Below are 12,682 nucleotides of genomic sequence, written 5' to 3' on the forward strand. Positions count from 1 at the left end.
TTTGACCCACAGGCCGTAAGTTAAATATCACTGCCATAGTGCATAGAAATGCACAAAATTGAGCTTGTTTATCAACAAGATTTGGATAAAAACATGAAATTATCATATTATCAACATCTCTTACTGCCTCCCATCCAAAGCACTCTAGAACCGGCCTGTCTTGAGCTATTTGGTACAATTTTTCTAACTTCATTCAAACCTTCAACTCAGTCTGCTCCTTTAACTTAAAGGATATCATCTGTTATTATGATCATCCAGACAACAGCGCTCTTGAAAATGTAATGATTTTTGTTATTTTAAATGCTAAATTGGTCATTCACAAACAGGAACTCTTTAAGTCAGATCCTAAGTTTGTATCTTTCCACCTGGAACTGAAAGCACTTTTTAAGTCTGTCAGTTTGATTAATAACAATAAAAGTGTCAAGCCTTTGGGAAATTCTGCCACTTTCTTTCCTGGTTTAATTAATTATTTTATGCCTTTTTACATCCAGATCATGTTTTTTTTTTTGTTTTCAAAAGTTTGGAAAAGTGTATTTAAACTTGTGTTTGTTTAATTTTACTTTACTCATCTATGCACTTTGGTCTGTATTTACATGTTTCTGAGGCACTGTGCGGAAAAACGTGCAGTTTTCTGTCTATTTAGAAATCTGTTCAAAAAGAAACATTGATGCAAAACTAAAACTAAAATATTATGACTATGGTTGGGTTTACTTTAGAGCTGTTGTAAAGTGAGTGTGTGAGCACACTGCATTTACGCAGAGTATTGTATCAAAATTTGAGAAGGTCATTGTGTAGTTGACATGAAGCAGAATGGACACATGATTGGAGAGCTTCTTTTTTGGATGCAAATACTTGCTCGTGGAGAATGCAAAATAGCAAGGGATTAATGGCTCCTGGTGGTATCAAGAAAAAATACTTGAGTCATTTGAAGGTGAACTGATGTAAATTTGGAAATTTATGTACCTTGAAACCTGCCATTACAGGCATAGAAATTAGTAGGGTGCATTTCAGTGGCTAGTGTCACACAATCAAATCCAGTCTACTGTGAGAGCGTTTTGGTCTTGGGTATCGTGCAGATCTTCAGTAATGACACGAAAAGTTTTGAAAAAGTCACCCTGATTTTATTTTTCAAAATCAGAAAATATTTAGGTGTAGGAAAACATTTGAAAAAACAAAAACGAAACAAAAAAAAGACATTTACATTGTAAACAGGCCAAATTGGCTCAACATCACTTGAATTGTAGAGACCAACTTGAAAGCAGTTTTGACATGGTTTGCTAAAGAAAGGCACAACTTGGCAAATGCATATCGATAAGGAATGTACAGCAGGGGGCCTACAAAGTGATCTGACCATTCTGAGTTGTGTAAAGTGTCCAGTGATACATTCATTACTGTTCCAACTCAGCAGGTTGAGAGTGAAAGTCTCATCGTATACTCGAGAATGTATCGGAAAATGCACGCTGCTTTGAGAGTAGGGGGCGCGGAGGACAACTAAAATCTAAACGAGGTAGAACTTACCCCCTAACCTCAAGCATTTTGTGAATTATAAATAAATTAATGATGCTACAAAATTGATTACCTAGAAAACAAAAGGTCTGACGGTTGTTTCACACAAAACATGACAGAGAGGAAAAGTTAACAAAATAGTTGATTTGCCTTTTTTCCCCTCATTCAGCCATCACAATAAAAGCAGTGAAATGTAACTACAAGATGGAAATTGAACTAAAACCTGAAATAAAGTGCAGGCATGAGAACACTTTCGGAGCTCAGCCAACTAAATTTGACTCTGCAAAACATTTTAGGGAAAACTGACTTTTGTAAATTGGTGAAAATATGAAACACAATGTTACACAGTACAACACACAAATGTATCAGTCTAACAGCCTTTGTGATAACATTATGGTGCAGTGAAAGACAACAGCAACATTGTAACATTCAAATTAGGCACTTGGCAAAAGCTTGGAGTTTACTGTATCTTAGCACTGATGCACCGATGATTAAAGCCTGTTTGAAACCTACATTATCCCAAACGGATGACTGTATTGTTGCACCTTTATTTAATGGACATATGCTGGAACAATCTGATCAAAAGCCCCTTCAAAATGACACGCTGATGACATTTACCACTACAAAAAATGTACAATGTCATAAAATCTATGGCACACAATAGGAGGGAAAGTAGTCATTCTAGATACATACGGTTAACTAAACCATTATTTCCGAACACTGAGACACAGTGTCCGTAAAAGGTCATGCCCTGAAACTTCCTATTAAAGTCGAAATCCTTCAAAAAAAAGCATCGAGGAGACGGTCTGAATTAAAGCAGTTTCAAGTGTTTCAAGTTATACATTCAAACTTCTGGATAGACAGCAAAAAAAACAAAAGTCACAGGAAAAAAATACCCGCATATATATTTATATAAAATAAAAACACAACTACAGTAGTTATATCAAGTTGAACTAAAAATAACACTTGAGAATTGTTCAGATCAGGAGGGGAGAGAGCTGCAATGAAGTTACCGAGAAAATTCAACCAATCTAAGCAGATTCTACAAGGTGTTCTCTGAATGTTGATTGTACCTCATTTAAATGGGAGACATTCAAAAAAAGAGTTCAGGTGGTAAACTGACTGGAGAAAAAAAACGCCTAATTAACTGCAATTTTACCCTCCTCCATGAAATGTGGGAACTGCGATTTTGGCACACTTTCTGAGCTGTTCTTCTCAATTTCAGCCATGGTGGCAGGCAAGCCAGAGTGGGATCCATCCATCTTCATGAGGCCTCCGGTGGATCCAATCAGAGGCCCGCCGGCAGGGCTCCCAGGGAGCGGGATGCCACCTCCCTGGATGACTGAAATTTCATTGGTCTTCATGGTCAGGCCCCCACTGAAGGCAGCAGCATACTGGTTCCACAGAGACTGGTCAAAGTTCATTGGCGGGGCACCCAGTTCTTTGGGGGCCTGCATAATTTCTGGCAACATCTTGGCCTCGGAGCTCATTGCCATCAACGCCATGGGATTATCCAGAGACAGACGCTGGCCCCGCCGTGATGTGTTGTTCCACATGTGAGTGCCGATATGCACCTAAAGAAAAGACGCACTCAATTACAATTCCATCTCAACACTTATTATCTGTCTGTTTCAATACCTGTACTATATAGTATGGCGAAAAAATATATGTATGTATGTATGTATGCCCCAATATGTCAAATGCAGTATGCCAAAAATACCAGGATGTTCAACTATATCCAGTCAGATTTTGCAGTTTGCAAGCAAGCATGCTATTCTGGCTTCTCTGAACAGCAATCCTCTGATGACGGCTCACTGACAGCTTTTAAAAGCCGCAATGACGGATCACAGTGTATTAAGTGACCGATGATGAGTCGGATGGTAATAACAGAAATACAAATTGTTCAGGTAAACAAAATAATCCTAAAGACTACGAACAACAAATATTGAAAAAGTAGAGAAATGCATATGTGGCTGTTTTTTTTTCATGAATATAAAATGTAAGAATCTGCAATGCATGCAGTTATAAGTGAAGTTATACACTGCAAAGTAACAACAGCAGAGGTCTCCGGGTTGAGATCCGTCTCTGACGAGCTCAGCAAATGGAGTTGTCGTTTTATCTCAATATTAATGGATGTATGAGCAAGAGGGTCTGAGTTTATAAGGGCCACTACAGTACCTATTGAAAGTATAAACAGAAAGTACACTATTCAAAACAGTCCCTATATTTTTCCCTTCTTGAAAACAGCATATTGAGCGCTTCATACAACGATGACTAACCTTTAGATTTCCCTTGGTGGTGAAAGCCCTGCCGCAGATGTTGCAGGCAAACGGCTTCTCTCCTGTATGAGTGCGCTCATGGATCTGCAAGGCGCTGGCAGATGAGAAGTTCTTGCCACAGATGTTACACACGTGCTGTTTGCTTGATCGTCGCGGTGCTGTGGAGATGGACGATGGCATGGCTGTTCCCTGAGGCATATGGGAGCTGATGAAACCATGCGGGCCCATGGGATTCTCCGGAGGGATCTTCATCTCCAGGCTGGCCAGACTTGATGGTATTCTCATGAAGGACATGTTGCTGGGAACTGCAGAATAAGAGGTGGAAAATTAGATCTAAGCATCAAATATGACAGCCTCTAAAATTCTAATACTTTTCTAACAAGCTCACCATAATCTCCGTTTGTGTATGGTATGCCAGGCTCTTCTTTGATTGGTCTGGGGGTGAAGCTGCTGGATGCTGTGAGGTCCAGGGCTCCACCCGACTCACTGCCACCTTGAGCACCACCGTCAGACTCTGGTTTGCGGGCAAAGTCGTCAACAGCAGACTCAGGAGACTTGCTGCTGCTCATGTTGTTCAGTGGGGAAGAGGAGTGAAATGACACAGCAGAGTCAGAAATGGCAGGACTGCGGCCGTTCTGATATTCCTGCTCTCTGGGAGCCGATGGGGATTCTTTGGATGTTCCCTCGCTTTCCGAAGCGGTGCTGCTCTGTCGTTTCAGTGCGAGAGCAGAGGTGAGATTCTTCAAAACGTCGAGGCTGGAAAACCCAGCGGGGGCTGCTTGCTTTTGTGATTCCTCAGAGGCAGGTGGGATGGGATCAGAGGTGTCGTTTGGCCTCTGGGAGTTCAGCTCCGGCTCATGTTCCTCCATGCTTGCTTCAAAACCAGTGATATCCATAGACTTCTCCTCTGATAGAGATGACTCCATTGCTTCTGCTGCCTCAAACGGATTTTCTGGCATTGGGGTGTTGGGAATCTGTCCACCCATGTGCATGCGAATGTGCTGCTGCAGAACCACGGCGTTGGTGAATTTCTTCTGGCAGATGGGACACGAGTGCTGCATCTTCAGAGGAGTGTTGGCCCTGTGTACTCCGTAATGGGCCTTGAGGTTACCCTTGGTGGAGAATGCACGACCACAGATTTTGCACTTGTAGGGCCTCTCGCCGGTGTGTGTTCGGTAATGCATTTTGAGCGAGCTCTGGCAGCTGAGGACCCTGTGGCAGATCACACACTCATTGGGGTCACTGGTCCTCTTGTCCAGGCCATCTACCATCTGCTGAAGTTTTGCAGTACCAGAGCTTTGTTCTCCTATGAGGGCGTTACCGTTCATATGATGCAGCGCTCCGAGCAATTCTTTAGCATCCTTCTGATTCGGATCCACTCCTGGTTCTTGGCCAAACACATTAGCAGAAACCGATGGGGAGCCATCACTTGTTGAAGGGGAGGGTCTCTGAGAAAATGGGTCTCCTGCAAAGCCGTCATATGTCTTGAATCCTGGTACGGGTGATGGGTGGAAGCCGGCAGCAGGATGGCTGAGCATAGGCTTGATGTCGGTCATATTGGACTCATCCATGGGCACAGACATGCCAAAGGGTATGCCGCTGCTGGTGGGAATGTTGTCAAGGTGTTCTGGCACAGGATGCGGGTTCATGCTGATGTTAGGATACTTGTCTTTATGCCTCTGGAAATGCACTTTAAGGTTTCCTTTGGTTGTGAACCGGTTGCCACAAATGTTACACTTGAAGGGCCTCTCGCCAGTGTGAGAACGCAAGTGTATCTGGAGAGCGCTGTCATTGCCAAAGGTCTTTCCGCAGTATTTACACTTGTGCTTGTATAACGAGTTGCCGTCCTTTGATTCTAGTGGCGGGTTCAGCATCTTCGTCTTCACTTTTTTAGTGGATTCAATCCCTGCTTGGATGCCGTTGAAGGTACTGGAATAACCTATGACACCTGACTGTTGCAGTTGTGCTGGTAAACGGTTTGGCAGATCTGAAATGCCCTTCAAAATGTCTGTTTTAGAAGTCACCAGTCCTCCATTCAGAGAGGTAGGGATGCCAGTGGGCAGAGGTAGTTTACCTTGCTTCATTGTCTCCATAGAGAGGCTCTGACTGCCGGTCCTTTTTCCTATCAAAGCTGCTGCAGCAGAAAGTTGTTGAGAGAGATGTGCACCGAGGGCTTTCAGAGGGTCCATCGCTGCCCCTACTGATGACTGGAGACCCTGTGGAGTCATCATCGCTACCTGGATCCTGATCTGTTCTGTGAGCTGGATTTGCTGCAGCTGCTGTTGCTGGAGGCAGACTAATTGTTCCAGGATCATCGGGATGGCCTGCATGACTTCTTGTGACGAGGTAAGGGGTGTAGTATTTGAAATATGTTGGGAGACAGCCACTTTGGTGTCTGCAATGGTTTCCAGAGTGACATTTGAATCTTGCATTTTGTGCGATTGGTGGAAAGACATCTCAGGGCTCACAGGCATTTCCGTTTGATCCTGCTGTCCTGCGTCCTCTGCGTTCACACTGGACTCTTCCTCCATTCTTTCCAGGTGGTCTGTATTGACGTTTGATAAGGAGTGACTGCTGGACTGGCTGTCGTCGTGGTCACTTGTGAGGCCTTCAGGTGAGCCTTGTGAATATTCCTCAGGCACTTCGTTGCCATCGCTGTCTTTCATGATGAGCACTTGCTGACTTTTAGTGCAATTTTTCTCATGCTCAAGGAATTCGGCTTCATCAAAGAATTCGGCACAACACTTGGTGCAAACCCTGGTCTCATCCATCCTGATCCTCTTCACTTCGTTTTCAGTCACCTCAGTCTGATCATCTGGAAGAATCCCTGAAACGAGAGGATACAGGATTTTCATTTGTCATTTTACTGAAAGTACATCCCTTATATCTCCTTAAGTGGGACAGAAACTGAGCTTCATTCTCAGAGCTGCAACTACCAATTACACATTTGATTAATCTGATGATTACTTTCTCAATTAATCTTTTATTTGTTTAGCCTATACAGTATTTTATAGTATTTTATAAAAAGGGCAAAAAAATGTCAGTCTGTGTTTCTAAAAGCCTAAGATGATGTCCTCAAATGTCTTGTTTTGTAAAAAAAATTCAGATTACATTTAGAGAAAAAAATAGAAATGTATAAAGGTGATATCAGATAATTTTGACTTGTTCTAGAAAATTATAAATAAACAAACTCAGAAATTGTGACATGATGTTGATTTGCTTCTGTGGTATGATTTCGGCTTCAGTGCTGTAGTCATTGTATAATCCTTCAGGATGTTCCTTTTCTTTTGTCCCTGCAGCTCACTGCACACAGCTGTTAAGGACTTTGAATTTGCCTGCAGGGCCAGCAGAGGGCAATCATCTACCTTTGACATCACCAGAACAATGTCCAGAAAGACAAAGAGCCATGGGCATTAAATTACTGTGTTTCTGAAATGGTCCACCGAGCACTTGCTAAAGATCAGATATGTTTCCAGAGCCACATGTGGAGCAAAACTTGTGACCAAAACCAAACTAAAACACTGTAAATGTGAATCTAGGTTTCCACAGTAATTAATCTATCACTCAAATTTAAATTTGAGCTCCCAGGTGATATGAAAGAGTAGGCAAGAAAAAAAAATGAAGTTTACTATGCAAACACAGTCTAAAAAAGAAGAAAAGAAAGGAGGTATTTTAATGTTGATTACCTTCAAGCATTTTCACAGCCCCTGAAAGCCTGATAAGTGCTCCAAAATGGGCATTTTAATTTGTCTGCTAACCAAGAGGCCATTTCACAACTGGGTGTATTGTTAAATGCTAATGCTTTAGAGAAAAGGGGGTAGACCACCTGTTTGCATTTGCCCAAGGAAACTGTTGGACTTGTTAATTGCTCACCAGGAGGCATTGAAGGTGTCACAAGTAAAGTTGTTTTACAATTCTGATGTTTTAGGGAAACAGCACGCAGGACGAGGCCACACACATTTACGCACCATAATGCAGCCGCTCTTATCTTAATACAATTAACTTTGATAAGAGCGGCAAACAAAAAAGAATAACGTTTGACTAGGATACTACTCTTTCCAATCAAATCACAAGATGTCGATTATGAAATAACAATAAGGAGGCAACGCTCTGGTTTACCACTTGACGGCGCGTGACCTGAATCAGATCACCTTTGGTGGGGTACATGACACGAGGTCAGATTAAACATTCAATACATGGGCTTGTGTGGTTCCTAAACTGTGTAGGGTATCATCAGACAGCGATATTCTACATTAAAAAAATACACATGAGAACACACAGTGGCGCTTAATACACCGCTTTAACCAAAGTTTCCTAAATATAAGGTGAGCTTTACGCCCGCAGCGACGGGAGCTTGCATATGGCAACACCAAAACGCACCCCCACCCAGTCTCCACAAAAAAAGGCCACTGCTCCATCCCCCACCTCTCCACATATGTACCAAAGGAAACAGTCATGCATTAAACTGGGGGATTTATTGCCTTTAGGTCAGCTTACTCCAGAGTCACATTTCATACAGTTTTTGGGAACCTTTGTTGAAAAACTCAACGTTGGAGCACACTTATAAACAAATTCAGTCTAAAAAAATAACAATTAAAATATTAACATCATATTACAGCACCATTTCCAGGTAGAAATGTGAATCTTGAAATTCACAACAAACAATAGAAACTGTAACAATACCCATTTCAAATTCGGTGAAAAAAAGTTCGCACTAATATCTGCCAACGATTACGTTCACCAACGTGGTGAATTTGACAAGTTAGTGATATTAAAAACATATAAATGATATACATATGTGAAATGCGCATAAAAACAGCCATTTATGCAGCTCAGCGTCCTCACTTAGACTACACTGTATCAAAGGAAAAGAATATCAACAGGTAGCTTCAATGCAACAAAAAATAGAGTTCAGACAAATTCAGCGACTTGAATTTTTCCCACGAAACTACATCTATACTCGACAATGTTCGATTTTGGATTGAAATAGTTAATTAGTTAAACACTTTGTAGTTAAAACTGTATTTAATGTGTACAAAGTAAAATGTTACAGTGGCGCATTTAAAAAAAAACGCTCCTCGCGCACCACCTGTATTGTGTTAAAATCATTCTGAATATGTCGCTTCCATGACTGAAGTTTTACTCCTGGTCAACTCAGGCGGACAGCAACAGGTCAAAGTGCGAGGGGAACCGTGTAGAAAAGGCAGCCCCAACTTTGAGAAAAAGCGTCGATAGTTGGCTCCACGGCGTGGCGAAGCTGCCGGAGAACTTTTGGGTGACTAACTCTCATATCTGGTGCGTTAAACTTACCGTTTTCTAACGAGCCCGGCTCGTCCGAGTTGATGTGCTGCGGTTTGGCTTGCTTGCGCCTCGACATGGTGCAACCATCAGGGAGCAAAGAGTTGCCAACAAATTTTCCTCTCCTTCTTCAACAAATTCTTCGGGGAAAATTAGCCCCTCAAGTAGAAATGCGCATGTCAACGTAATTATTATTATCAATAATGCATTGCGATTTATCACGGTCCTCTGACAGCTGATTGGCTCCAGTCCAAGTGCTCACACATTATTCAAATGTGCTCCCCTATTGATGAGCGCAGCGCAGTGCCAGGAGGGGGCGGGAGGAGCCATGCGAGTGGATGGCCTGCAGGATGGAGGCAGGGTTAATAACACCCAACTCATCGCTCTCTCTCTTGTTCCCTGAAAAAAAATATTGTCACCGACAGGCACAAGCGACAAAAAGACCAGTCAGATGCAGGAAGAAGGTTTGGATGCTTCCTCTTAAATATCTGACTGTGAATAAAGTTAAGGAAGTTTCCTGCAAAAAATGATTCATATCCTGCCAATCATTATGGAGAATACTGGAAAAGTGGGACAGTGGGTAACAGCTGAGATTCATATATTTTAAAAAATATTTTTTGTGTATATACACTTTAAAATCTATTTTAAGAAAAAAAAATCTTACTTAACCCCTTAAAACCTAAAAAAACTGGCTCAATTTCATTTCGAAAACACGGGAAGGTCGCAATGAGAAACCAAGTTAGAAATGACCCAAAATTTGCAAGAAATCAGTGATAAGTACAAGAAAATATCTTTAAAATAGTTTTTTAAAAAAACTAAAAAAAAAAAAAAAAAGAAAAAAAAAAGCCAAAAATCAGCTCACAACAAAAACACACACAAGCACACAAGGAAATGCCTGTAAAAAGTGCCTGAAACGTTTGCAGATTCATCATGGATCATATCTTTAAAGACTTCGCATTATTTGGGGAAAATTTGTTGTTTGGTTTCTTCAATTTCCTAAGAAAAGAGGACAACACTTTTTTCATATTCATAATTAATTTGGTAATGATTCTAGAAAAGTAGTTTATCCATAAATGTGTGTTTAGTAAAAAAAAAAAAGATATAAAATTATAAAATAAAAATAATAATAATAATAATTACACTTTTCTGAAGGATATTGAACATTATATGAAACTTTACTCTGCCAATATTTTTATTCAATGTGACATCTTCCTCTTTGTTATTGCTTTGTTTGTATATATTGTATGTATACTGGATCTTTGTTGTCTAAATTACAAATAAAAAGTAAATAAATAAATAAAATGCAACAGTGTCTTTAACTTGTAGTTTTTTTTTTCAACCAGTGGCAGCATTTACTCACAACAGAAGAACATTATAATATAATGACCAGATTTTTTTTGAAATATTTATTTCCTTTTTGATCGCTGTCAAATTCCTACACACATACAGATGTTTTTGATCTTGCATAACTTTCTGGGGTTTTTGGGGGTTTTTTTTCTGCAGGGACTCATTGTGTATGCACACTGCCCAATCCCTCACATCATATTATGTGTTATCACTGTGCTGTATTTATGATGCTCTTCTAGGCAAATTTGGTGCATCCAAGTCAGTTTATGGTAATCTAATCATTCTTCTGTTTATATCCACACACATATATGGTATCACTATATGTTTTCATAGTATTCCTCGGGGCATTCGTAGATTTGTTTGGATATTCTTCTGAAAAATATCATGGGATCACTGTTTAAGGTATAAATGTTCATCTAAACTCTTCCAAATACAGTCAAAAGTTAGCGCAGGAATGTACAGTAACGGAGGTGCACAAACATGAACTCTGTTTGCACATCTTTTTTTAAGCCAACATAAATATTTATGATTTCACCATAAACAGTGCAGAGCATGAAACGAGTATGACATAAAGTAACATACATGATTGTTATTGTGAAGGAAAGTTGTTTGCCAACATAAAATTTTACAACTGTGAACCAAAAATGTATCTTTTAGTACTAAAGACAGACTAATAAGCATAAATATTCAAGTTAATGCAAACAATAATAAGCCATTAAACTGGTCTATTTACTTATTAAAGAAACTATATTTATCACATAGCCTGTCCTGTGTTTCCTAAATGTTTGCCTAAATCAGATAAATTTGACTCCAATCTTCATTTTGCAGTTGATCAGATAATCAATAATCCCACGTTACATCTTCTGGTTACTCTAAAATCTCACAATGACCGTGAATCTGTGAGGGTAAAGATCCCGACATCTTCAGTGATAATAATGCAAGATGTTGATTTCACAAAATCCATTGTGATCCTGGTGGATTAATTTTCCTTTTTACTATCATGTTCAGCGCTTGAATATATGGATGTATCAGACATATAACCTGCCTGTCTTGTTCGTTTCTCGTGCTCACATCACCTTATGCAGGCAGGAATTTATTTTTGGAATGCGACACACCGAGGACATACCAAACTGTGCAACTTTCTGCCGACCGAGGGGTCAGCTGAGCTCATTGGACTGTGGGAAAATCTATTTTGGATATATATTTTTATTTTTCATGAGTTGTAGAAGAATCATGGGACATTGAGATAAAACAAGGCTGATATTATAAATAAAATTCCTCCTGCTGTTTTTGGGGGCACACAAGTGGGGTTGGGGCTCTTTAACAAGAAAATTTTGCATATTTAACACCTAATTTCCTTCATTGTGGTGATTTTGGTGCTTCAAATTGTACATTTTCTGCATCAATTTAGGCTGTAAATGTCATTTATTTTGTCAAAGTAAAAGTTTTCTGCTACTTTCATGTTTTTATTGAGAAGGATAAATGCACATGTTCTACATAAAGAGGGGGACATGTCCCCTTTGTCCCCCTGAAGTCTACACCCCTGGTGTGAAGGGTATAAAACTGTCCACTGATGCAGAGGAAACACACAGAAAGCTTCCCTTTAACAATATTGCAGAGGCAATTTGTCGATTAAAAAAGGCAAATTCATAGCAGAACTCATACACAATGCAGTTTTTTAGTGTTTTGCAGACAATTGAAATTTGGAAGATTGATTTTTTTAAAAAGTGTTAATATTTATACTGAAGGTAATTCTAATATATAAATAAGATAACAAAGACATAAAAACAACAGAAAAGCAACGAACACAAAATTAGAACACTACTGTTGATATTACTGATTAAGATTTGACTCTCAACTTTTTGCTATTATTTTGACATTTTACCCATTTCTTTAACAGACAATAAACTGACTGCATACACAAAAAAGCAACATTAAATAAAAAAATAAAATTATCAGTAGTTGCAAAGTTAATTTTTATATCTATCTTTTTTTATTTCTAAATAAATCAATTAAAATTCATGATGTTGTCCTTTTTACCATTTCATTTCAGTCTAAAATGCCTCCATATGTTATATAATGCCACAGCTGATAGGTGTGAGACAAAGACAAGCCAATATATTCAGATAAACAAATGTCCTTTAAGGGCTGAAGGTGAAAAAGAGGGGAGTGCTGTCTAGACGCTTTATGGCCCCAATAAGAAACTATGCTTGAATACGCTGTTTCTTCTGCGTTCAATGTAAACAACCCAA

The 12,682-nt window shown here is 39.7% G+C and overlaps 1 protein-coding gene across 1 annotated transcript; it reads right to left on the minus strand.

The window, feature by feature from the left end:
* Positions 1–1,099: 1,099 nt before the first annotated feature.
* Positions 1,100–9,307, minus strand: sall4 (spalt-like transcription factor 4). Its single transcript, XM_042492129.2, has 4 exons — positions 9,096–9,307; positions 4,174–6,612; positions 3,786–4,090; positions 1,100–3,080 (listed from the first exon to the last, which is right to left on the minus strand). Exons 1-4 carry the CDS (start codon positions 9,160–9,162, stop codon positions 2,646–2,648), a joined length of 3,246 nt encoding a protein of 1,081 aa, XP_042348063.2. The 5' UTR covers positions 9,163–9,307; the 3' UTR covers positions 1,100–2,645.
* Positions 9,308–12,682: the final 3,375 nt, after the last annotated feature.

This window comes from Plectropomus leopardus, chromosome 9 (assembly GCF_026936395.1).
Source record: "Plectropomus leopardus strain MGB_pleo_1.0 chromosome 9, ASM2693639v1, whole genome shotgun sequence".
NCBI classification, from domain to species: domain Eukaryota; kingdom Metazoa; phylum Chordata; class Actinopteri; order Perciformes; family Serranidae; genus Plectropomus; species Plectropomus leopardus.

What these genes read in the sequence shown, in the direction of transcription:
- sall4 (XM_042492129.2), bottom strand. Translation starts at nt 9,162, where the DNA reads ATGTCGAGGCGCAAGCAAGCCAAACCGCAGCACATCAACTCGGACGAG. An exon ending in GCCGGGCTCGTTAGAAAACG is followed by an intron (nt 6,613 to 9,095) that starts GTAAGTTTAACG and finishes CTCTCGTTTCAG; the next exon opens with GGATTCTTCCAGATGATCAG. An exon ending in ATACACAAACGGAGATTATG is followed by an intron (nt 4,091 to 4,173) that starts GTGAGCTTGTTA and finishes CTTATTCTGCAG; the next exon opens with TTCCCAGCAACATGTCCTTC.